The 26,995-nt window shown below is 39.8% G+C and overlaps 1 protein-coding gene across 1 annotated transcript; it reads left to right on the plus strand.

The window, feature by feature from the left end:
• The first annotated feature begins 1,885 nt into the window (after nt 1-1,885).
• LOC140942499 (RNA-binding protein 25-like) lies at nt 1,886-26,693 on the plus strand. The gene is made up of 21 exons (XM_073391410.1): nt 1,886-2,155; nt 3,309-3,373; nt 4,115-4,204; nt 4,896-4,991; nt 5,120-5,177; nt 7,594-7,685; nt 8,792-8,863; nt 10,222-10,305; nt 10,521-10,599; nt 11,100-11,134; nt 12,199-12,282; nt 16,269-16,643; nt 17,674-17,763; nt 18,289-18,362; nt 19,433-19,571; nt 20,809-20,892; nt 22,268-22,450; nt 22,839-23,084; nt 23,590-23,688; nt 24,776-24,823; nt 25,163-26,693. The coding sequence occupies exons 1-21, from the start codon at nt 1,969-1,971 to the stop codon at nt 25,253-25,255; spliced, it is 2,373 nt and encodes a 790-aa protein (XP_073247511.1). The 5' UTR covers nt 1,886-1,968; the 3' UTR covers nt 25,256-26,693.
• Nucleotides 26,694-26,995: the final 302 nt, after the last annotated feature.

Genomic DNA, 26,995 nt, shown 5'->3' on the forward strand with positions numbered 1-26,995 from the left:
ATATTAACATAAGCAACAACCGCGCTGCTGCTGTTAGGTTTCTATCACGAACTTGCTTTCGGCCTCCCCACTCCAAGTTAATTTCAGTGGGCGGCCGAGCGGGTGACTCAGTGCCATTTCCAAGATTACACTGACGACCACTTGTCTGCTAATTTGCACGGATTACAGAAGGATTGAAACTGAATAAGAGAATATATCATCAGGAATACGCCGACAGCCCGCTCAATTTCGCTGCAATCACGATAAAACGGATTGACTGCCGGTTGTGGCACGGTATTAAAAAAGATGATCATATGCAATATTTTCTCGTTGTCTGACGGCAAATCTTTTAAGGAGACTTGACTTGTTTTTTTTTTTTAAGGGTAACACACCTCTCTAAATTGACTATGTCTTTGTCATTATTAACAAAGATGTCAGAAAGGTTTTCAATAGCCACCTAAATATTCGTAAAAATTCTATGAGAGCTTCTTTTTTTTTTTAGTTATCAAGTGAATTTATTTTTTTACGCTTTTTTTGCATGATGCAAGATCGTCTATGTAAATAATAATGCAAATAAATGTTGTTGTTGTTGGATGAAATTTTTTGGGCTATAGAAGTACTGAAGAAACTGAACAATCATGATATAATTGGCTAAAAAATGCCCAATAAAACGAAGTGCTTTGGAGGAAATGCACTTCATGGTAGTTACATTCGATCTAAAAAACAAGAGCCATACGTATGTGAACCAAAAACTTTACGAACATTGAGGGAGGGGAGGCCTAAAGGTCCCGTGGGCGATTTAGCCGTCATTAAGTTGCTATAACAACATCTTTATCTAGTACAGCTGTGTTGACCATTTACCGCAAGAAGGGAAGAAAAAGCAAACTAGAAAAGGGTGAGGGAGCAGAAATAAGCAAAGGGGGCGGGGGAGGGCTCTTATGGCAAGTGTCCTTTAATTTCTCTTCCTTCCCCGGCCGTCCTCCCCTATCCCTGTTGACTCCCGCAACGCCTGCCGAGCAGCCTCTGTTAATGATGATGTAGACAAGACTCAAACGTGGGAGGTAATTTGCACCCACGAAAACCGGTCCATTCCCCTAAATAGATATTTCTGCATAAGTTAAAACTTGCATATGATCAACTTTTGCCAAAATGGGGATATACTTGGGAAATTTTCGGAATTCTTGTTTCTATGTATAAGGGCCAGTTATGTCATTGTCAACTGAATTCTAAAAATAATGGTCCTGTTTTGTTAATTATTGAAGAGTATATTTTCTGGCGACAAATAAATTTGTATCCCTTAGCTGTACGATCAATCTTGCCTTCAACTTTAAGACTTAAAACTGTTTCCTTTTGTCTGATGTACAGGATGGCAACGATGGACATGAATTGAAACTTTAACGATTTGTGCCTTATTGCTGAGCAAATTTTTGTTCGCCTCAGAGAAAAAAATTTGAGTGCCTCGCTTGTCTTAACCTACGATACAAGAGAGGTTAAGTATTACGTTTACGGCAAACGGAAATCGCGAATTTGTACCACGGGCAAGTTTCCCCTTTAATTGTTGTTTACTGTTCATTATTTCTACACTGATAGTAGTGGTTTCACACATTTTTTTTATCTATAAGAATTTTTAGAGCTGTTTTCATGTGCTCATTTTCTATTTTGAGAAATTCTCAACTTGAATGGACCTGACGTTACGGCAAAGGGCAAACGTAAATTTGCACCACGTGACTAAGTTTTCAATTGACTTGTCGTTTACTATAATTTAATTACACGCAAATCGGTAGATTCACGCCAATTCTATCCATAAGAATTGTTTTAAACTGTTTTTATCGGCTCAATTCCCACTTTGAAATATTGGTGAAAAAAACTGGGAACTAGACTCCCAGCATGCCTTGCTTTAGCACAGCGAAGGTAGCCATGTTGATTTCAAGCACGTTGTTAACTTAAAAGCCCAAAAATTTTTACAAATTCACCACCATTTCTGTGAGAATGTCTTATCGTCCACCGCCTCAGCAACTGGTAGGCCATCCTACAGCAGGGATGCGTCATCATTCAGGCGGAATGCCACCAGGAATGCCACCACCGGGCAATTTACCGACGGGGCTGCCTCCACCGCCGCCATTTCCTGGGCCTCCAGGCTTCCCTCCACCTCCTATTCCTCCGCCTGGCGCTCCAGGTAAACGAACAAAAGATATGCAGAGAGTTGAGGAACGCTGATGTAGCTTTTAAGAAAGGCTTCGTATGTGATGTGATGTAAAAGCCAAGGAGTACTAGATAAGTTTTGCTACTGGAGTCTTGTTCTCTAAAATTTAATTTCGAAATCGTATATTCAGTGTCTGACATTTGGGTAAGATTTCCTTACAACCCGATACATTTGATATGCATGCAGCAATTTCATTCTTTTTCTCGCCAATAGTTTGTAAACAGAGTTGAAACATGTAGGCATAATAAATGTATAGGGTCATACCATAAATCTTTCCTTCTATTGACTACCATGGACAATGGGCAACAAGTCCTGAGTCCTGCTTTCATGATGGAAGCACGACTGTTTTACCAAAATGGTCGAGGTAACTTTCTGACAGACTTGTAATGTCGTGCCAAGTACATGTGTACTTTGGAAATGCCAAACACCATCTCGTAAGTGACTTTGTACGAGACTGTTAGTATGTTCAGCATGTAAGGAATATCAGTGCATTTTCCTACTACTTTCCAAGTTTGTCCTGCGGTTGTTTTCTTTCCAAATTTTATTCATACTAGATAACTCACACATTTAGACATTCAGCTAAAATGTAACTTGGGTTTTTGAAGGAAATTTTTGGTAGTTGGCATCGAAGTTCAGGAAATTTTGTGGTAGACTGGTGGTAATTTGGGTCTTGAAAACTAAGAGCACATAAGACCTTGAAACAATGGTGTAAAATGGTGTGAAAACAGCATCTCACAAGTTGCTTCTCTAACTTAAGAGCAAAGTAAAAAAATCAAACTGGGTCCATTTTAGCCATTTTTTAGTCTTTCCTGTTATTGTTTTTTCCTTTGGCTGCTGTTGAGCATGAAAGGGTTACACTACCCTTGAAGGTATTGATTTATTTTATTTATATAAAATACATTAGCATTGTGTAACAATACTAACATCAATGTGATGTTGTTAAAATAGGATGTAGCTTTTATCGTCTACATGCTACAAGAGTCTTGTAACCAAGATGCAGATCATGTAGTGCACAATGAGAATCGTGTAACCTATGATGAGATATTTGTCTGGTGAAAGGGTGGTATCTTACTTTTGATTGGTACTGTATTACGTTGCTAATATGCGGTATTGTTATCTTGTGCAGTTCCTCCTCCTTCATTACAAACGAAACCTCCAATTTCTGTTCCAGTAGTCCCTCCCTTGAATGTGGTAAGTTTACATACACACATGTGGTTTTTGTTTTCCACATTCCTGCCCGCTGGTAAGATCTCTATTCATGAAAACTCCCAGATTTCATTTCCTAAAATTCTAAATCACACTCACTGCCAAGAATTGTACTAAAACGTAATTTGAATTTTTTTCTGAACTGATCTCAGGAGGAACATACATGTGTGGAATTCCATCAAAGAAATGCACCCTATCACCGTACGACGTAGCAAAAGTTAATCCCAGTCTTAAATACATTTCAGTAGAGAGTTTTGAAGGAGAGTTAAAAATATATATATATACAGCACTGTATGTACACAGTAGTGGTGATTACATCAGCATGGTTCCTAATTTTCCAGGAGTTTTCACAACCTGCTTTGGTAGAGTGACATGTTAATCTATGTGAATTACTGTAGTACACATAGAGACAACAACCTGCCCTTTTGTATCTGCTGAAATATGCTTGCCTTGGAGAGAGGTCTGGAGAGAGTCAAAGAATATGATTAAAGAACCACGGTGACCAATAGGGCTACCATGTACATTTTGGGGGAGTTGTTTGTGTTAAAGAGGCTAAGACGGGGTAGAATGTATTGTATATCCATCGTTTTTGGGAAAGTTTTAAAACATTCCTGCCTCTGCTCCTTGATTGGAATGACAGCCCTTCATGTCTAATGCAAATCTTGATCAAGTCAGTCTGGTATAGCTATCAATGATGAAAACTCTTCACTTTGATTTCTTGTTTAGCCTCCAGGTATGCCATTGCTTCCCACACCAGCAGTTCCTCCATCACGGCCTCCATACAGATCAGAAAATAAGCACAATAATAATTATCAGGTTAGCTTACCTGCTGCAGGATTTGTTGGTATCTTTTTACCTAGTGGCCATGATAATGCATAAATATATTGTTACAAAACATACAGGTCTGTGTTTTCCCATCAGTATTTCAATGATTACAGAATAGCTCAATAACCACACCAGCAGCCTAACCATTGAACTATTGATGGAGGGGAAAGAAAGATTGTGATCTGCTTGTCCGCAGATAAGTTGGAATACAAGTATTTTTGAAGCCCTTAAGTACATATGAAAAGTTGAATGAGAAACCCATTTTCTTATTCACATACATTATTTTATTATTTTCCCTTGTCATATATAAAAGGGCATTTTTTTTATTAACCCCTTGCCTACCAGAGCCAAATACACCCAGCAACCGACAACCTTTCTCAACAACTGAAGGTCATTTGTTCAAGGCAACTCAAACAACCACACTTTCGGTGATTTCATTTGTCTGAAGACATATATATACGTCCTGTGTAGCTGAGTGTATATGTTGTGGTTCAATTTTATCCTTGGTTCAAATTTTATTTCCTTTTGTTTCAAACTCATTATCATGTAATTAATCATACATTACCATACCCCAAAACAAAATAAAGTAAAATTTGAACCAAGGATAAAATTGAACCACAACATATATATAAATAATTTATGTCCTCGGTAGACAAGGGGTTAAACTGTGTCTTTCTTTCAGAATCAACATCAAGAAAAATCATCCACAACAATAACAGTGTTTGTAGGTAACATAACTGAAAAAGCCTCTGATGCACTTGTTAGGCAGATCTTAACGGTATGTACATGTGCACATCTCCTTTATATTTACATATTTTATTGTATGAAATTGTGATTTATCCTGAACTTCATGTTAAGAAATAATCATCACTGATTATCTAAGTTTTTTTTCTTTTGTGAGAGCAGAAGTGTGGTCTTGTGGTGAACTGGAAGCGTGTGCAAGGGGCCAAGGGAAAATTACAAGGTATAGTATTGTGAATGGATCAGTATTATTTTAATACACAGATGACCCCTTGAAATCAGCAAACCCAAACAGGGCTGTTATTAGTGTACTTATGCAACAGGATGGGAGAGGAGGGAACATGGCAACCTTGTGTGACAAGCGTGACGATAATTTTCTACTAAACTTCACCTTTCTTTAACCCTTTTAGCCCCAGTATCCACATACAAATTCTCCAAACTGATCGCCATACATTTCCTTTAAGAATTAGTTGAGAGAATGTAATAAAATGTCAAGGCATTTTCTCTTTCATGATCATTTTTTATATTCTCACAACCTTATCTCTTGACAATGTATGGACATTGTTTGGGAGAAAATTGCTGTTGGTCACTATTGGGACTTAAAGGGTTAAACAGATCTTTTTGTAAAAGACCAGAAAAGATTAATGGTAAGTGAAGATCATGACAAAACTCACAAGTAATTACCCTGTCACATTTGTCACACACAAGTGTTTTGCCGTCCTGTCTTTCCTGCCATCTGGTTGTGTGAACTTACTATTATGGGCCAGGGGCCAGGGATTTTCCCTGAATACTGTGAGCATGATCCCCAGCTACTTTTATAGCAAACAACAGGAAATTTATAGAACCTAAAGAACTTCCTACTGTACTGTGTAGCTATTCAATCACCTGGCCTACTAATTGCAGATACCTGCCAGAGCTTCTTTGTGCTCTGTTTTCAAAGTCGCATCACTTGGCAACAGTTTTTAAAGTTAAAGAGCACGTCACGGACCATTTTACATGTATTTTGGTGTGGGCCTCTAAGAATTAATGGAAACTGGCCCAACTGGACTTGTGAACAGATTGTTTATGTAATACTCATATTGCTACTACTACTACTACTACTACTACTACTACTACTACTACTACTAATAATAATAATAATATTTATTACTTGGTATTGCACAAATTAACTATATCAGAGGATCAAATGTGCATTACAAACTATTAAATTAAAACAGGATATTTTCTGTGAAAGGTTTGAACCCAGTAGTCATTTCAAAAGTAGGTTGAGTTTGATCGTCCAGGTGAATGTAGTCCTGAATAGGACTGTTGTTGTTGACAGTGACCGACGTTTCAACAACCTGTACGGTAGTCATCTTTGGAGTCAAAGTGAGTTGTATCTCGTCAGTTGATGGTATTTTACTCTGGTTATTGATCTGATTGGTCAATCATGTCGCGATGTTATTGGTTGTCTGTCAGTTACGCCATGATGTTATTGGCTATGAAGACTTGTAATCAGTAATTGGTGCGTTTTGATCTGTCTATTGTTAGTCAAATTGTCAGTTCTTCAGTCATTCTCTTGTAGTTGTGCTTAATCTCGACAATAAGTCGTTTGTATGGTGCTGGTAGCTGTTGGCTATGATTCAGTGGGATTTGTTCTAAGTTAGTAAACCAGCTTTCTAAAGTAAGTCGTTGATAGTAGTCTGTAAAATATGTTATACTTGTCACAGAGTCCCAGTCAATTTGATGTATAGTCTGTAAAATGGTGTACAGCAATGTGATTGTTGACGTCACCATTCCTCGTCGCTCGTTTGTGTTCGGTCAGTTGCGTGCTTAGGTTTCTGCCAGTTTCACCAATGTAAGAAGCCTGGCAGTCGCAGCATTTTGATCTTGTTTGCTGCTCCCTGTCTGTCCTCTGGTTTGTCTTTGTCCTTGACATTAGTAAGCAGTCGTCTTAAAGTGGTTATCGGTTTATGTGCAACAGATATATTGTAAGGTTGTAACATAGGTGCGATAGTTTCAGAGGTGCCTCTGATGTATGGTATAGTCGCTGTCGTTACAGGGCCAGAGTTGACGTTGGTCTGAGTGTTGGAATCAGTGTTACTGTGAGTGTTCCGTCTAACAAAGTCCGTGTTGTAATTGTTCTTCCTAAAAACATTGTTAAGATAATCAGTCTCATCTTGTAGGCTGTCAGGGGAGTTGCAAACTAGTTGCGCTCATGTCGTCAAAGTCCTGATAGTAGTAGCCTTGTGAGCGGTCGGGTCATTTTCTGTAAATGACCCCTTACTTACTTATTTACACTTAACTTATTATTAAAAAAATAATTATAACTCAAAGAAATTGTATATGTTTCAAATTAATAAAATAGAAAAAATAAAAAAAGAGAGAGTAAAATTTACATACATCTGTACACCTATGTTTAGTTAAAAAGTTTAAACAATAAGTCGTTAACTGTTTCTTAAAAGTATAATAATTGTCCTATTTCCTAATGTCCTTCAGTATGTAATAAGTGAATTTTAAGTAAGGGAAGTCAATTGTGTCAGCTTAAGGAGGTTACCTGAGAAGCAATATTTGAGCTATCAGGTTTCGAACACTATTTTTTTTCAAATGAAATTTTTAAATAATGTTAACTGCAGTTATTTAAACTGGTTTTCTCACAGCTTTTGGATTTTGTGATTATGGTGACCCTGAGGCAGGCTTACGAGCCATAAGATTACTTCATGGAAAGGAGTTAGGAGATAAAGCCTTAGTTGTAAGTATAATACTGAACTTGAAGCTAGTTAATTATAATATTATCAATTATTATAACTTCTTTGGTCTACATGTTTACTACATGTACTACAGTACAAAGATGTTAAGGTTTCTTTCAATTTTTTGTTTTTAAATGATTTTGTATATTTCAACAAGATAAGAATAATATTGTAACAGATCAGAGAGGAGAAGTCATTATGTCACGTTCCCATGGTAGCAAAATTTTTGGATGACAAATTTTTAATTTGTCAAATCTTGGCGAAATTTTCTGGATTTAATCCAACAGGATGATATCAGAGTTTAGAAAAAGGAAAAGAAACTTTTCTTGTTGTGTTCACCTACTCCGTAAAGCTGGCGTGTGAAATAAGGATGAGAATTATGTCGCAGTCATGCATTGACGACTAAGAAATGTACAAAAAAAGCGTGATGCACATGCAAAGTTGTTGTTTTGCTAATCTAAACCTATCGTTTTTTTTTTGCCATTCTCGTTACTGTCGCCATCGTCGTTGCTCAATCTTGGCCCTATTGTTGTCATCCAGAAATTTAGCTATCATGGTAACTTGACGTCACACTTCTCCTCTCTACTCCCTAAGTTGCTTAAAATGTTGCCCAAGGGTAAAAATGAAGCTGTTTTGAGGCACGCTTCATGATACTATCAGGGACCTTACGATCTGACAATGGTGACGCCAATGAAAACTTTGCTGAAAAATAGACTTCGCATCCTTTAAAATTTTTCCACCCTTATACCAAGTTACCCGGTTACTTAACAGGAGGAAAGTTAGGTTTGAACTGAAAAGAGGGGACCGCATGCGAGTTCAGAGAGAGGAAGTAAAATAGAATTATTTATCGCCTTGCCGTTCCCGTTCTCAAGTCCACTCAAAATTTGGTCATTTCACTTTGTAGTTGTGCAGGGACAGCAAAGAATGTACAAAAAACGTGATGCACCTTCAGAGTTGTTGTTTTGCTCATTAAATTTAGTTCTTTTTTGACGTTCTCATTGCTGTCGCCATCGTAGTTTCATAAGGTCCCTACTATCTTCATCTCAGTACACTGTTCTCTGTAGCAGATATGGTTGACCAATGCATGCCACTTTCTTGTATATGCTAGGTGAAAGTAGATGCAAAAACCAAGACATACCTGGATGAATACAAAGCTGAGAAGAGAAAAGAATTAAAAAAGGTAACATCATTAAATTTCGCAGTGGTTTTTGGACAGCCCATTTCACTGAACATGTGGAATTGAAGTAATTTTTGTGTCCATTCATTATGCAACTGTCACTTCACAATCCAGTTTTTGTGCTAGTCAATAATACATTGTACGACAAGGTACAACTGGGGGTGCTTTCCATTTGTCAGAACTAGTGACTGGCCAGGCCATTGCGATCGTAATGAGAACTTCACTTTTAATCAAAGCTATCCAGCCAAATCAGTCAAATCCTAAATAACATGCACTAAGGAAATTGTTGTTTATCAAAATGACTGGTCCAGCCATGGTCTGGCCGGCCAGTTCTGACTGTTGGAAAGTGCCCTGAGTTTAAGCCAAGTGGCCCACCAGGCCAGAGCTAATCCCATTTTCTAAAGACTGAAGTGACTATTTTTATTTTTTATTTATTTATTGGTTGATTGATTGATTTTAACAAACAACAAATTAAATACAAGTAAAAAGTGGCAAAAGAAAGAAAAGCACCAAAAAAAACAAAACAAAAAAACAAAAACAAAAAACTCACACACATTGAGAAGCAAACAAAGCAAAGCAGAGTGAAATGGCTAGGGGTAGGTACCTCTCTCCTCCCCCCTAGTTGAGATGCCGATCCATTGCTGGGTTACTGCAGCTTTAAATTTGCCAGTACCAATTCATAAACCTCACCTGAGTGAAATGAGGGACTGCTAGAGTAAAGTTTCTTGCACAAGAACACAATATCATCATCCCAGCAGGGCTGAAACCAGACCTCTTGATCTGGAGTCCAACACCACTAGACCACCATGTCAAATAAACTGGACATCACCAAGTCCCCTTCAAGACTGCCCCCCACACATGACCATATTCAAACTACCTACATGTATGAGTTAGTGTTTGGAATCAGCTGAGATTCCAAAATTGAGGAGTAGAAATAATTGGATTGACCCACCCAACTGATCATTATTTTATTATAATTGTAAATATCTTTTAATAAGAATTCATTAATTTTTCACCTTTGTGAAAGTCAAAGTGCCTGTAATACAAAGTTTTTATGTGCTTTTGGATGATCAAATTCTATTTCTTTTTTAATTATGGGACCATTTAAAAGACAACACACAAGTTTTTAATATGTTTATTTGCCAACCAAAAAATAATAATCAATTGAACATTTTTCTTGATAGATTATCGCATTGCTTAAAGATTTTCATGGATGATCGCACACCACTATTATCAGTTAATCGATGCACTCCAGAATTACATCAACAGTCCTAAAAGTGAAAGATAAAACCATAAACTAATGTTAAAAGTTTTAACATTTTTAATCTTTGAGTCTGAAGTAGAACTGTGTAACTTGACAGAATGCTGAAGATAAAAAGAAAGAAGATGGTGAAGCTGATGACGATGATGATGATGACAATGACGAACTTGACGACTTAACAGCAGTGAGTGATGTGTTACGTTTTTGAAGTGGTTGTAGAGACAAAACTTGTTCTCATAAGAACACTGTAGCTGCAGCAAGGTTGCAGGTATCTCTTTTTTGTTCCCTGCAGGAATTAATGTTAATGAAATATACCCTTGAAATACTGTGATATTGTTTGCCAATGGTTGTACATGTTGTATGTTAAAATTAATATTCTAAAACGCATTTTCTTTGTAGAGTGAAGATAAGCGAGTCAAGAAAGCTATTGAGCAAATTATTCTAGAGCATGCTGATATCCTAAGCAGGAAACTAGAAGGTACATGTATGTTTAATTTTTGTAGAGATGTACACCTATGCTGTAGGCAAACTAAGTAAAGCACGATTTTATCACTGAAATTAACACTAAAGTCATGTTATTGTTGGTTGCCCTTCTACCCCTAGAAGCAACCATGATTCAAAGTTGAAAAAAAGAAACAAAGAAATAAAGAACGAAAGGAAGAAAGAAAATAGCAAAAACCAATCTCACTGGGAAACAAATAATATTTGTCTCAAGGGATTGATAGTAATATTATCATTGAAAGTTGAAAGTAATGACTTTGTGTCCTTAAGCCATTTTCAAAATATTTTTAACGTAGGTGGGGTGGGGCTACACCCCACCTAACCTAAAAACCTTTTAGCCATTCAATTACCTACCAACTGATTACATATATACGTGGCATTGTACACTGTAGCCGACAACTTGAAGTCTTACTGACAGCCCTGCATTGATGTTCATTGTTTTTATGAATGATAATAAACTTTATTGTCTTATTTCAGATGAACCTTACAGGGCCACACATAGTGGATCTGAGGTGTGTACAGCTGTATTTAGCTGCAGTTCACTGGCAATCTCTTTAAAATAAGTAACCCTTTAGGTCGCAAGAGTGACCAACACCAATTTTCTCCTAACAACATGAGCAGATCATCAAGAGTAAAGGTTATGAGAATTACTAAATTGATTACCAAAGGGAGAATGCTTTGATCGTAAACCACATTCTCTCAACTATTCTTAAAAGAACTGTTTGGAGATCAGTCGGGAGAATTTGTATGTGGATCTTGGGGCTTAAAGGGTTAATACAGTTGAACCTCCATTAGCGCCTTCCTATTAAGTGGCCAGTAATATTTAAAGTCCTTAAATAGTAATTTGAAATACCTGCATTTGAAAATTACAAACCTTTTGCAGGTGGTAGTATAAACAAAATTTGTTTATAATAACAGCATGAAAGGTGGGTTTGGGGGCATGCTCCCGCAGGAAATTTCCTGGGTTTCTGAATCATTCAGACGGGATATTGGCCAATTCCATTCTCCTTGAATGAAGCCTTGCAAATCAGTGGACTATCTCATCTCTCGATTTCAACTTGGAGAGGTGTTTTTTTATATTAAAAATCTATTTATTATGAAAACTCTGACTGGTTTCCGTAAAACGAAGAAAACCAGTGTGGATCCGCGTCTGAGTGGGCTATTTCATTCATACCGATATGAAGTGACCTCACATTTTGCAAAATGATTCCAACATTTCTTTAAAAGTATAACAGTCTTCAAGGGCAAGAGAAATTTGTAAAGACTGGACATTGCAATGTCCTCCTATATAGGATCTTTACCACTGGGGTTTGAGATTCTTCTCTATCCAACTCCTGCCTCTAAAGCCTTTCACTGCCAAGACTACCAAAACTCAGAAAGCATAAAGCATTCTCGTTCATGGGAAATCTTACTAGAGGACTGCCAAAAAGAAAAATTATGCTGAGGAAAGTTATTCGATTTTTCAATGTTTCAAACATCATTATAAAGAATGAAAACCATTGTTCAAAGAGTTGAAGTTTGAATAAATTGGATTATATTCGTGCATTCAAGCTTTTCTCTGTATGTCTTCCTACAGCAAAACCTGGAAGGTTTGGATATGGATACAGAGAAAAAGAGCTTAGTTTCCAGAGAGATTCGCAGCTTCAGAGACACATACAGGGTAAGTTTACTTTCCTTGGTACTCTGTAATGAGTCTTTCTGTTTACACGTCATAGTTCTCTGTCTCTGTGTTTAGACTTTATATGCGCATCTTGATAACATGCAAACACTGGAGCTACTTCTCAACCAACAGTTTTCTTTTCTCATACTCCTCTGCAGTGATGTTTCTGAAGGGGCAACAGTTTTGTTATTGGGCTGTGATTGACAGATTTGTATCCATTATGACAGTTTGTGCTGCCAGGGATTGAGGGTTTTGGCTTTAACTGTGTTGACTGAGTCATGAGTATGTGTTGGGTTTTACATCTCCGTGTTTGCCTGTTACTGAAAATGCGGCAAGATTTCATGGCTCTATGTGAACTTGACGTTTTAATTAAAAAGGAGAACACTTTTTGTTGTATGGAATAATCCGTAAAGGTTAATCAGAGTTACTTATTATTGACACATAAAACAGTTTATTGATGAGTTGGTGAGATTTGGGGATTTCATCTGCATTTTGTGCTTCTAGGATGATGTATGTCGGTAAGTAATGATATTAAGTCCTTTTGATGGCCTTGTGTTATACAGTCTAATAATACTTGAACTGATTTGCAGTGGTGAGATGCGGTCATTGATTTCATAGATTACATATAGCTGATCTAAAACTGTAGGCTGCAACAGTGACCTAGTGAATGCAGGAAAAAAAGAACTGCATTATTTGTATAGGTTGTAGCATGATTTGTAGTGATATTTGGCATCAATACCACTCGTGATATTTCAAAATTGTGATACGTAATTTCACGAGCCGTTAGGCGAGTGAAATTTGAGACAATTTTGAAATATCACGAGTGGTATTTATGCCAAATATCAGGTACAAATCATGCTATTATTTGTTTATACTACTACCTGCAAAAGGTTTGTAATTTTCACATGTAGGTATTTCAAATTAAGCTGAAATACCAGTGCTCTAAACCAATCAAGTTGCAGAAATTTCTCATGTAGTAGTGTAATGGGCTTAACTTGACTGGTATTTGGGCTGTTTCTTGGTGTTGCAAAGACCACTGTTAGTTCGCTTTTGTGTTGTGGTTGTGGGTATGGTTCTGAGTCTTCTTAAAAATCATTGATTTGGTGATTGCACCTGTCCGCGTGCAACACCAAGAAACTACCAATACAGTGACACCTCTATTATGCGGACCCCCAATTAAGCGGACACCCTCTATTAAGCGAACCCCCCATTTAAGGGGACACCCTCTATTAAGCGGACACCCTCTTTAACCGGACCCCCAATTAAGCGGACACTAAGCCGGGTCCCGAAATTAACGTCTTATATTTCCCTTTATAACGAACCCCTATTCAGGGGACACCTCTATTAAGCGGACGCGGACCCTAAAATAAGTTGTATTTGGCTAATTTCTATTGTTAAAAACCTTTATTAAGCGGACAACGTACTGAATTGACAATAGTAGTATTGGATTGCGTCCTCAAAATACGTACTGAAGTCTGTTAATGTTTTTGCATTTACAAACAAATGAAAGGTAATAAACTTGAACGCTGGATAGCTTCTTTAACAACATACAACTTTATCACAGTACAGAGTAACCGTTGAATGTTGATCGTTAACAAACATTGCGCAATTTTTACAACCCTTAGGTGTCCGCTTAATAGAGGTTTCACTGTATTTGGGAAAAGATGATTCTCTATTTTCGAATGCCCCATAGTACACTCTCTTAGCCTCACCCCCACCCCTCCCCCCCCAATCAAATTTTGCATAAACAGTCGTTTTCAAATCCTCCATTCCCAAGAGCATTCGCATACAATTACTTATGCAAAAATTTGGGGGCAAGCAGAGTGCATTGTGGGCGGGTTCCAAAATAGTCACTAGGACGCTTAAGCACCGGATGTTCTTGATTCGCGAACGCCATGGCTGGCCGCGCAGAACTGGATCGGGGACGCGGTTTGCGTGCCAAATGCAAATCATCGAGCAAAACAACGTGAAAATGTCACGAACGCCGACAGAATAATTCAGTTGAAAATGCCTTCCAAAGATTTGAGTTAAGTTTTGTTCCTTTGTTACAAAGGAAACGTGATTTCAGATGAAGAATTTCTACTTTTGTGTGAAGAATACTCTTTGAGGAACCCAGAATTTGAACCTCTGGTTTCAACCTGAGAACCTTTTGAAGTCCGCTCAAGAACGTCTTGACATGCGCAGTGGCTGTCATTCTGCAAAAATACTTCCGGTTGGCGTCAGTGGATCCAAGAACGTCTGGTCTTTAAGTTCCCTGATAACTGTAAAGAACAACTGATGGGTTGGGGGGGGGGGGGGGGGATATCTTCTCTTTCCCTTGAAGAGAGGGCTGTTTGTGTTCTTCAAATCTAGGTGAGACGTCTATATTTGTTGAATGTATACGGCAATGGTTTTTACCACAGTGAAGGAGTTCATGTAGTTGAAAATAATAATAGACACTTTATAGTCAAGTCGCTCGAGGTCATCCCTCCCATACAACTGTGGCTTGCCCTACATGCCTACCTAGTTTTTCCCTTCTGCGCATATCCCAATTTCACCCCGAATGACAAAGCTCTGAAAAATCTTAAAGCTCCGGCGACTTAACACAGTTACCAAATCTAAACTTAGTGAGAAGGTCTACCTCTTCATAAAATTCGCACTGCGTTTGATTGGCTGTGTTCTGAATTACTGGTGAATTGTACATAATTATGTAACATCCGAAACCGTGGCTGTTGAAGGCAAAATAATTAGAATTCATTACGGTTGAGAACGAAAAGAAAGTGTTTTGCAGAACAAGACCAATCGAACGCAGAACCAATTGCCAATTAAACCTTTAATTTCCAATAGTGACCAACATAAAATTTCTCCCAGCAATATCAGTACATCATCAAAAGAAAAGGTTATGAGAATTAAGAAAATGATCACTAAGGAGCAAATGTTTTGATCTTTTATCCAATTCTCTCAGCTAATTCTTAAAAGAAATGTATGGAGGTTAGTCTGGAGAATTTGTTTGTGAGATTGGGGCTTAAAGGATTAAAGGCCGATACACACGCGGGGTTTTGCTCCCGGAGCATGCTCCAGGGGCACGCTCCGGGAGCAAAGCTCCTCCGTGTGTACCAACGATTTCATGGGTATACTTCATCCTCGGGAGCAGAATTTCCACCCCGCAAATTGCTCCACGATATTTAACCGGTTAAATATTTGGGAGCAAGCTCCCGGCGTAAATTGAGCGAACTTGAAAACGCTCCCTCGAGTGTACTGACACGTGCAAAATGAGCCTGGAGCATGCTCCGGGAGCAAAACCCCTCGTGTGTATCGGCCTTAAAACAGCTAGTAGGGTTCCTTACTATAGAGTGGGCTAAATGAATACATCGCTCGAAAATCCTGCGTTACAGGCCATCAACACACCCCCTGTCTACTAATGAGCTTTCAGAATTTGACAGTAGCACTGAAAGTGTATTAAGGCACCCTCGTTTCACATTTGTACGTAAGTGCATTTGTATTTTAAAACTTCGTTTATGGAATAACTAATTGTCACCAAAAAGAAACCCTTGAAGCTCATATAACCGGAACAAGGTTCGGATTTCTGCACTACGGTGAGTTTGGATACTGTTGAACCTATCTGTGAATCAATTCAGTGTTTTGTTGATTTGTACGTATTGTGTGTGATGTGAGCCGTGCCAGTACATGTTTTCTGCAACACACAGTTGTTCTTCTTCAATTGCACAGGTTCAAGGCAGGATGAAGTCGCAGAAATTGCTAAATCTGGATAAAGATCTCACCGCTTGAGGTTCTGAGAGTCGTTTGCATGTATTAGTGACTCTTTGAATAGGCTTTCTCGTACTAATCATTTGACAGTCGCGTTTTGTTGCAGAAACAGCAGAAGATGCAGGGTATTGGCTGATACCTGTAGGAAATTACAAGGATTTACTGCGCTGTCAAAACAGCGCCTTAGTGAAATGCCAACAGTACTCAGCATATCTGTGTTTTCTGTTTATATTTTGCAGAAAGAGGACAAGAAAAAAGAAGAAGAAAGATCAGAGAGAAAAGAAAGAGACCGGGACAGAGATAAGGAAAAAGACAGGGACCGCGACAGAGAAAAGGAACGCGAACGGGAACGTGAAAGAGAAAGAGAGAGGAAACGAGAGCGTGAAGAACGTGAACGACGAGAAAAAGATCGTGATCGTGACCGTGACCGTGACGAACGCGATCGAGATCGTGATCGTGATCGGGATAGAGATCGGGATCGTGACAAAGCAAGAGAGAAAGACCGAGATTCCGATCGTGACCGAGAGAAAGAGCGTGATTATGATGAAGATGAAGAAGCGGACAGAAGAAGGCGTGAAAGGAAACAGAGGGAGAAGGACGCAGCCTACCAAGAGGTATGCGTTTCTACTAAATAGAAGTTTATAATACTTATAGCCGAATATTTCAGAAAATAAACGGAATGTTGGAGGCCTGTTGAGTGGTCGAACCAACCCGGTTCTGTTGATGTCGTGCTTCTCAAAACAATCTGCTTTAGCAGTTGTTAATGACTGATGCAAGACAAGACAAGACAATGCTTTATTTGGAGTCTTATACAGTCCTATGTACATCGACTGTATCCAAATAATTTAAAATCATAGCAGAAATTGGACACTAGTGGAACTATAATCAATGTTAACCTAAAGAACTAATGATCTTCTTTTCTCATAGCAGTCGAATACGTATTTTGCAATTAACTTTTGCACTGGTTTCTTCTTGCTCGGAGGGTTTATAAACAACAGAAAAACATCATCTGGTGCCATTATGTTTACTGATATTCTGTATTCCTTGTTTATGTATTCAAATAAAGTACTTCTTTTTTCTTGATACGCAGGGCACAGAGTTAAAAAGTGTATTTCGTCTTCTACGTCTTTTTTACAGATAGGACAGATCCTCTCTTCCGTTTTCTTATAAGGTCTTACATACCGACTTGTCTCTATCGCCAATTTGTGATTACTTAGACGGAGTTTAGTTTGAGTTATCCGTTCTGATGCATAGTGCCTGATAAAAGCATCAGTCGATCACTAAGGTTCTTAAAACAACCCCGCTGATTACTTTCTCCAGCTCGGTTCAACAAACGGATCGATTTGTTCGTCTATACAAACACTAAAAAGACTCGCATTTAGACCCTTTTGAAGTGCCTAAGTTTTGAGGATCTTGATGGTGATTTTTTTGAGGTCGATTGCACTGAAAGTCGGTAAAAATCTATTAAACCGATAACATAGGGCTTTAACAGTCTGTTGTAGCCTGCTTAGCTGTCGGGACTCGCGGGCGAGCAGTGTTGTTGTTTAGGCGGCGCAGCCGTGAGAAGATTGGGAGCAAGTCAACTACCCCGCGCATAACAATCCCGCCGGCTACGCAAGCTAACTCTGTTCCTTTTTTATCTAGCGTTTGAAAAACTGGGAAGGAAGAGAGAGAAAAAGAGCTCGTGAATATGAACGAGAAATGGAGAAAGAAGGAGAAAAGAAAGATGAACAGGTATGTTAGGAACTGTTTTGCAAGGTTTGTACTCCAAAACACCCCCAAGACATCTATAATCCGCGTCGCAGAGTGCGCATGCTCCCACTGTGCTCCTTCCCGGCCCTGCATCGCATAGCACAGCGTGCATACTTCATGCGGCTTCTACCAAATAACCTAGGGTACAAGACGATGTCTCACCGGTAGAACTGTGCTCATTTATGTATATAATTGATTAGTTAATTAATCATTTTTACTTGACGACGGTGAAGTTGGAACACATAATTTTGACTTCGGGCACTTTGGAAGTGAAGGTGTAACGCATGCTCGCTCGACTGGATTGGTATACTCGCGGGATAATATTAAGACGTATTCCAACTTTTGAGCGTGATCATTATGTGGCTATTCAATTGAAAGCAACAACATAGTATTTACTTCGTTACATTGTGATGATTTAATGAAAAGTTACATTGCCGGTCTATCCTGCAGTATTCGACGTAAAATTCCTTTCAGTGACCAAGGTTTTGTCGTCTTAATTTCTTCCAGGCACGGGAGAGAAAACATTTGCTGGAATTTCTTGAGGACTACGATGATGATAAAGATGATCCTAAATACTACAAGTAGGTATTCGTGCACTTAAGGGGAAAGCCCATTCTCTTTTCAAGAAACGGTCTGTTATAAGACAGTGCCCTATCTTGAGTACTCATACGTCGAAAAGATCGTAGGTGATCCTAATGTGTTCCAGGCTCTCAGATAGTAGGGATGGCGCGTTAGTGAAGGGTACGCGAAAATAATTATGAGCGCGTCATCTGGGAAAAGGGAGCCCTTCCTTTCCACAGTTTCCTCCCTTTTAGTTATTTTCGTGTTTGCGCTTTCTCAATTTCCCAAACCCGACTATCTTGGAGCCTGGAACTGGCTAAGGTCACATGACAAACTTGAAAAGGCGTGACTTTTGAAAACTGCTTTGTGCCTCGCGGGGAGGAATTGCGCGTGGACGATCAACGATCATATGTCTGCCGTAAAAAACACTGGAAACGTTTCTAGTCACCATAGTATTATTTATCTAAAGTGGGATATCGCTTACGAGTAGACAACGCAAAGTTGAGTCTCGCTCAACCCTTACATTTACGCGCGACCTTTTATACTTTTGCTCTATTTTATTTACGCACGTAAAAATTTCGCGACGGTGGAAATCTACCCTAAAGGGGGTTGTTATTGCATTGCCTTAAGATTGCTGTGAAAGTAGTCCTGGACTGTCAGTGTTTGTCTGCATTAGTTTCACCGTTGTAGTCCTCATAAAAAATATAAAACGACGGATAGACTGCATTGCTGGGAAAATTTTGACGAGAGTGCTTTCTGTCTATGAGCGATGGAACTTTCGCCAGTGGCAAAGAAAGTCTAGTCCTGCGCATTCTCCTCGCGTCTTTGCTGCCGCCAAAACAGTAGCACTCATTGTCGAAAGGACTCGCGCGCGAAATCTAGTATCTAGTTCTCCATCTGATTAGGCGGATATCGTGAGAAGTCACGCGCGAGTGGTACCCTAAAGGAGACGCGAGAGTTGGGGGTGACTTTGTCGCTCGTTCGCGGGTTGTCCCGCGGCTCCCCTCGAGAGAGCTTGCTCGCAGGCTTGGTGAAATCCAGACGGTCGCATAGCTGAGCACTAGCTAATAGTTCCTATTTGATTGCAAAGGGGAAGTGCTTTGCAGAGACGACGGCGTGAAAGAGAAATGGAGATAGAATCAGACGAAAGAGACAGACAACGCGAAATGGAGGAGATAGAGGAAATACGGAAAAGAATAGTTGATCAGACTGAAGAAATGGAAGAACAGGTTTGTAGTGATCAGCATAAAAACGATGGAGCGATTTTCGTATGACCTTGAAAAATGGATTCGGTAAGTGTTCGTTATTTGATTTATCAGCCAATGGATGAAAAGATTAAAACATGGCTTGTTGGATTGACCAATCGTGTTGCAGTATGACGTCAAAGTGAAGTATCGGTTGATTTCTAGAAAGTTCTCGGGAATGAAGTTTTTTCATCCGAGTGTTCACTTTACCAACCAAAGGCCACGCGCGTTTGTAGCCATTCGATAAACCAATCAAATCGCTCTATTTCCGTTCGTTTGTTGTTTCTGTTTTGTTCGCGCGTTTTCATTTCAAGGTCAAACGAAAATCGCTCTATTAGAGCCCAGAGTCTAAGTCCTGGCTCTATTTAAGAGTTTTCTGTCCTGGTTCGATCTCGGTTCCATTCTCTACTGTATCCTTTGACAAGCTGGTGAGGAGGTCAGTCACCCCTGAAAAATCTGCGGAGACTTCAGTTTTCACTCAACGACGGTTGAACCATAAAATCTCTCTCCAGTCTGTGCTAGGAGTCCGTTCTTCTACGTTGAATTCAAAAATGAAAGTTAAGATCAAATCCTCTGTGCTGAAGGTCTACCTTAAGGGCAAAGCCCCACTGAGTGTTCAAAAGAATGTCCCTTTTTCATTCTATGTCTTATTCCTTTTACGGGTCAAGATGACCTCAACAGATTGGTGCTCACCAAATGCAAGGGTCTTCATAGCTTAGTTGGTAGAGCTACTGCAGCACTTATGCGGGAGCAAGGGTGGCGCAGTGGTGAGAGCGCTCGCCTCCCACCAATGTGGCCCGGGTTCGAATCCTGGCGTCGACGCCATATGTGGGTTGAGTTTGTTGTTGGTTCTCTCCCTTGCTCCGAGAGGTTTTTCTCCGGGTACTCCGGTTTTCCCCTCTCCTTAAAAACCAACACTTTCAAATTCCAATTCGATCTGGAACGCACGGACACGTTTCAACGAGTTCTTATGAACTCCTTAGTGATCCGTGGGTAAACAAATTACAATTTACAATTTTTTACAATGCGTAGACCATGGTTCGAATCCCGCTTAATTCCCCATTTTCTTTTTTGTGGGGGAGGTGGGAGGGGGGTTACGGAGTTCCATATCATCTTCAATCAAAGGTCTGTTATGTCTGTTGTTGTTGTTTAGCGTTGTCGCTGTTATTCAGGATCTTGTTAACGGGAGTCATCGTATTGGTTTTTTTGTTTGAATTTGCAGGAAAATAAAGATAGCGAAAAGGAGGAGGAAAGGCCGGCTGTTTTACAACCAACGTTTAAACCAGCAGTTATACCGCAGCCTCAGGTGAGTAACGAACAGCGGTAAAAATGAAGGTACATTACGATCGTTGTAAATTTAGTTTTGTTCGCGTACTGCGTAACAACTGGTAACAACTAAAGGTGGGCGACAACGATCGAATGTTTAACGCTTTTCTTCCATCGTTGTGCTTTGCGTAAGTTTCACGTGACAGATAGTCAAAACACGCGTGATCAGATTACGAGTTATAGAAAATCCAAACGCCCGTGATTAAAGTGCGTTCTGTGCATTCCATTCATTCGTAGGGTTGATTTCCACTGTCGCGTAATTTTTCCGTGCGAACGCACGTAAAATTTACGCGCGTGAATGAAATAGAGGCAATGTATGAAAGGCCACGCGTAAACTTGAAAGTTGAGCGAGGTTCAACTTTTACGTTTACGCGTGACTTTCCATACATTGCCTCAATTTTATTTACGCGCGTAAAATTTACGTGCGTTCACGCGTAAAAATTACGCGATACTGGAAATCCACCCTAAATGGAAGTCCAAACGAATACTGGCTACAAACATGCGACGCATGCGTACTAACAACGTGAAGCTTAGGATTGCTGGCTCCTCTTGTCGCCCGAAAAAAAAGGGAAACAACAACAGACCTTTTCCGCATTCCGCTCCAGTGAGTTTGGGTGGACAATTTGATACAAATCACTGCATTTTGCCCACCCAAGCCTCGAGTTGGTGCCTTTGTTTACAGGAATACCGGAAAGTTCAAGCCCTAATGAGCGGTACATTCCCCGCAACATTTTGAGTTTTTAAAACATCGTAAAGAAGACGGATAGCAAATTGGGCTCAGGGGGCGAATAGTGCAGTACCTTGTTAATGAAGTTGATCGGCTTTTCCTTCAAAACTCTGCAGCAGCAGGTCTTTGTGTGGGTAAAGGCAAAAGGAAGTGATGTCAGTAGAGTACTACTGTGCTGACGTCACTACGGTACTGTGTAGGGAGCTTGAGCAAATACGTTTTTGAGCGATGCACGTCAACCGGAAGTGAGCCCTTCTCCCTTTTTATATGCCTTGACGCTAACAAATTTGTATTGCTAAGTTCTTTTCTCTTTTAAAGACGATTTACCCAAGAGTTTCAACCAAACCACTGCCCAGTGATGCAAAAAGTCCACTTTCTGTTGACGTCCGTCGCTCAAAACACTGTTGCTTAAGCTGCTTACAACAATATCCTCGTGACATAACCCCTTTAAAATAGTTATTTCCTAACTTAAGTCTTGTTCTTTAGTACGTTTAGTCCTCTCCGGTGTGGCCTTTTAGTAAAATATGATTGACCATTTGCAGCGGGCGCTTTCGCGCTGTTTACAGATGTCCAAGGTGAGTTAAGATTGGAATGGCAACGTATTTCAATTTGTCTTTTTGTTTTGCAGTTTGTTCCTCAGGTGGAAGCAGCTCCCGTATCAAGCTGGTCACCAAGTCCCAGGTCAACAGACTCGTCGCCAGTCTCGGTCGGTATGAAAAGAGCGCGTGAGAATGGTCAAGAGCCTGAAGTGGAAATGGAACCTGTACCTAAGAAAGCTTTTGGATTCGAGATGAAGTTGAGCAGCAACTTGGTGAGTGCAATAACACATCCTTGGCGCGTGGCGTTTTGCCGTTTAGTATACCAACTTTTCTTCGACTAAATCACTCGGATTCGCTGTCGTTAACAGAAGCGCAGCGCATCATAATCTGGTGGAAACAGCTCCTAATACCCCTTACAAAGATATATAACCCCATTGCTTATAGGCGGTAGTTTACGCACTGGATCGGAAGCGATGAATTTATAAGCGGAGTTGGAAGAAAATGAAAACATATTTATTCTTCAATCTTACGACTCCGATTCCATCAAACCTATGACGCCGCTTACTAATCCGAGTTTTAATCATAGACAGGTCTTTTGCCTTAACCAGTCCGGAGTCAGTTGACCATTAAATTAACACCTATATGTGATTTTTTCGGCAGCCCTCTGCTGCGAACCAGGCGAGCCGTAAGAAACTGGAGGCCGTGTTCAGCGCCGGTGATGATGACGACGCAGCAGGCGCGGCTCCAAAGCGGAAATTGGTCAAACTGGACGAGGAGGACATATCTAAGGCGGAGAGTGAAGAGGCTGAAGATAAGAAACGGATTATTAAGTCGCTTATAGAACGTATACCTACTGCTAAAGATGAACTGTTTGCTTATAGCTTGGACTGGAGTATTGTGGACCAGGTATGTTCTCGTGTGACGGTTGTGTCGCTATTTGTTAAGGCTGCTTTCTGTTTCAGAGATCCGCGGCAGGACGGGAAACTAACGAATTCGGATTGCTGGTCATGTAAGAAAACAGCAGCTTGCAAATGTTCTGTAGCTATCTGTAGTAGGCATCTTCCCCTTAAAAGTGGTGATTCTTAAATCACTAATAATAGCGTTAGGTGGCTTTTTCGTGACTGAATTTGTGGTCTTCAAGTCGCTTTGTCTCACTCGTGATCTCACTGGACACTCGGATCATCATACTACGTAAGTACAGATTATATACGATAACAAATATGCAGTCTTAGTCCACCCCAGACCTCTCTCTGTTGCTCGTGTCCACATGGATTGGGTAATACCATGGGTAGATTAGATTTAAGTGTTAGTTACCTTAGTAACAATAATATTGTAACAGAGGTCTGGGCATAAGGCTGTCCCGATCTGTTAAGTTAAAATTCTGACCGGTGTCCATTTAATTCGTTTTTAGGGGCTTGTAGATCGCAGAATACGCCCTTGGGTCAACAAGAAAATAATAGAGTACATTGGTGAAGAAGAATTGACATTAACAGACTTTATTTGTAGCAAGGTAATCCTACACTGCGTTAGCTTGTTAGCCTGCGAAAACAGCTGACATAATTTTTCTGAGGAACGAGTGTAGAAATTCCATACTGAAGAGAGGGCACTACCTACAATCGGGGACACAATTAGTTGAGACACTTCGCTCTAAAGGGGCTTTCTGACGCTTTACTGACTTCCAGAGAGGAAAATAAAGCTTTTCCTCCCCCATCCTCTCCATGTTGTGCCGCTGTTCGAGCTACCTATATAGAAAACAACAAACACCTCAACTTTGAACGAAGGGGAGGGGGGAGAGGTGTGGATTTTTTGTTCTCTGTAGTTGTGCTATTTGAGTACAATGTCTCAACAATTTTGGTGCCGATTGTAGATTTGCGTAGTGCTTCTGACTGGATGAAGTAAATGTTTAACCAGTCAGAAGCACTACCCAGATCTAGGTTGTGACACGTTATCTTTATGGAATTTTACGGGGAATCAATCTGCGATTGGCTTGTTAATCTGATGCATTTTTGACATCTGATCGCGCTGTGAAGCTTTTTTACAATCGTGTGTTGTTTGAGTAACACGCCGCGACCAAGATGGCGGGTGGAGAGTTTTTTATAAGTACTGTATAACCTCCACCCACTTGAAACCGCCCTGTGGTAGTGGCTAACTCGAGAGTATGGCTCCTTTTGCTGCTTCACACTTTTTTCCTTTGTTATGTTTAATTCAATCTATAGTTATAGCTCTGTTTTTACTTCTTTTTGTTTTTTTATTGTTGTTGTTTTCAATTGAATAAGTGTGAATAAATGAACTTGAACTTGAACTTGAACTTCTCTAGCGGAGAACTTGAACTTGAACTTGAACTTGAACTTCTCGTTCGGAGATTAAGAAAGAAAGTAATCTCCCAAAAAAATGATCTATTTCCGGGTTCCCGCTTGCCTCTCAAATCTTCGCCAGATGCACAGCCATTTCGGATAAAAACGGAATATATATTTTTTCGCATGAGAATAAACTTTTGATCTGAAGATATTAGAGGAAATTCCGAAATGGCCCAAGGCTTTTGATTAACGTGTTCATGATTATTCACTTATTCTTGTTTTGTAATATGTCGTTTCCAGGTCATTGCTAGAAGTACGCCAAAACATATCCTTGATGATGTCTCCATGGTACGTGAAGCTTTTCTATGATAAGATTGTTCCAGTTAGTCCTTGTACTAGAGATAATCATACGACTTCTCGCTAGGCCTTTTGCCAACCACAAAACTGTACGCAGTTTTCTTAGGTCTATTATTATTATTATATTCCCCGAATTGACTTTGCAGAGAACTTTGGGAAACTGTAAGAATTTTTTTGTTTTAGGTAGATAACACATTTGGGGGGGGGGGGGGGGGGGGGGGGGGGGGGGTAATAACATTTTTAGAAAATAATCCCTGATCCCTGATTTCTATTGCCGTGCGAACACAACTTCGCAACTTATTTTCAGTAATACTTCTATGTTCGTTTCAGGTTTTAGATGAGGAAGCCGAAGTTTTTGTGGTGAAGATGTGGCGTCTTCTGATCTACGAAACAGAGGCAAAGAAGCTGGGGTTGGTGAAGTGATCGTTTTACAGTAAATAGTATCTATCTTGGCGGCCCTTTAACTGTTAAGAGAGCCCAAAGCAATTACAGGAGGTCAAACAAAAAGTTCACGTAAAAGTACTTCTGGATAGCGGTCGTTTAAGTGACGATGCCGCGGAATTTTAAAATGACCTAGCGTCTGCTTTGACTCTAAGAGTCAAAGGGCCGGTATCTGCCTTTTTAGCACTTATCGTTAGGGAAATATTTTGATTTCATGCGGTTTTCGATCGAGTATGGTAAAACAGAAACTTTGAAACGAACCAGTCATAATTACCGTAACAGCTTATGCTTGTAGCCACGCTAAGCGCTTGAAAATGCGGGCGAACGTCTCGTGTTTACCACCGATTGGTTTAGAAAGTGAATTTTTTCATCCAATCACAACAGGTAGCATTTTGCATTACAAAACCATTTTTTGGGCACATGAACAGTGGCCTTTTAGAGTCCTGTAATTATTCTCTTTCCCATGAAAATCAAATTAAAGTCCTTTTATAAAGATAGGTATATAGTGGACAGTTTGTCAACATTGTCCACTATTTTAATAATTAAATTACAAATTAAGGACCTCTCGCGTGAAACTTGACTTAAGCTCATCCTTCTCTAGGAGCGTTCGTGAACCAAATTTGATGGCTTTCAAAATACGTTTGTTTCGCAAACTAACTGTTTTAGGCTGAGCCTAGAGTCTTGAAATGCAATACAGTTGACTGAATAGTAATATAACAACAATGTGAGTTTATTTTGTCAAAATCTGTCGGCTACGACAAGGCATTCATTTCTTTTTTTGCAAGCGTTCATTCAAATTCCACCACCAAAACCACTAGGACACGTTATAAGGGTTATACAACGTAGTGTTCGTTTTATGCCTACTGCTGGCGCTCTATACCGATGAATGACTGAACCTTGCGTTGTATATAGCTCATAAAGTGTTCACGGTGACTGTTTCGATCCAGGTAACTTCCTACCCACCCTTTAAGGATTTTCACGCATTCTTTCTTCCTGTGTTAAGAAGTATTGCGTGCAAGCCCTTAAAACGTCTAGGTCTTCTCTGCCCTGATGCCATTCTCTATTTTCCTATTCCCCATAATACACTCTGTTTGCCCCCCAAATTTTGCATAAACCATTGTTTTTAAATGCTCCTGGGAGTATTGCATTTTCCCAAGAGCATTTTAAGACAATAAGTTATGTAAAATTTGGGGGGCAGACAGAGTGTATTATGGGGAATTGGAAAATAGTCAATAGGGCCCTTTACTCTCTCCCGGTCTGACTATGTGGATTCTTTGAAAGGTCCTGTGAACTTTGTAGCTTTCTTTTCCTTCATAACTTAGCCTTTTCCATTTTGCATATTGTTGAAGTGTCTGTAAATAATTTGTTAGTGAGTATTTTTTTCTGACAAGAACTCATTAAAAGTCTTGCAAAAGTTTCAGTTTGTCCCGTTGTGTTATTCTTCATACAGTCCCTTTCGCTGCTAGCATTTTCGTTTGTTTCGAATCTGCCAGACCACACGGTAACCTCGTGAGAAGGGAAGGCGGGGAAATGGGCCTTTTCCTTCTCCTCCCATTTTCCAAGGGATAAGCCTTGTGCTTGAAAGCCTTTTTAGCTTTAGTCTTATAGCAATTTTCGTATGACCTTGAAATGAAAACGGAAACAACAAACGAACGGAATTAGAGTGATTTGGTTTATCGAACTGATACAAACGCGCGTGGCTTTTGGTTGGTTAAGCGAACG

This window comes from Porites lutea, chromosome 7 (assembly GCF_958299795.1).
Source record: "Porites lutea chromosome 7, jaPorLute2.1, whole genome shotgun sequence".
Classification (NCBI taxonomy): Eukaryota; Metazoa; Cnidaria; class Anthozoa; order Scleractinia; family Poritidae; genus Porites; species Porites lutea.

Coding starts and splice junctions, on each gene's coding strand:
- LOC140942499 (XM_073391410.1), top strand. CDS start 1,969: ATGTCTTATCGTCCACCGCCTCAGCAACTGGTAGGCCATCCTACAGCA. Junction 23,085..23,589: donor ACTGGAGTATTGTGGACCAG/GTATGTTCTCGT, acceptor ATTCGTTTTTAG/GGGCTTGTAGATCGCAGAAT. Junction 24,824..25,162: donor TCCTTGATGATGTCTCCATG/GTACGTGAAGCT, acceptor TGTTCGTTTCAG/GTTTTAGATGAGGAAGCCGA.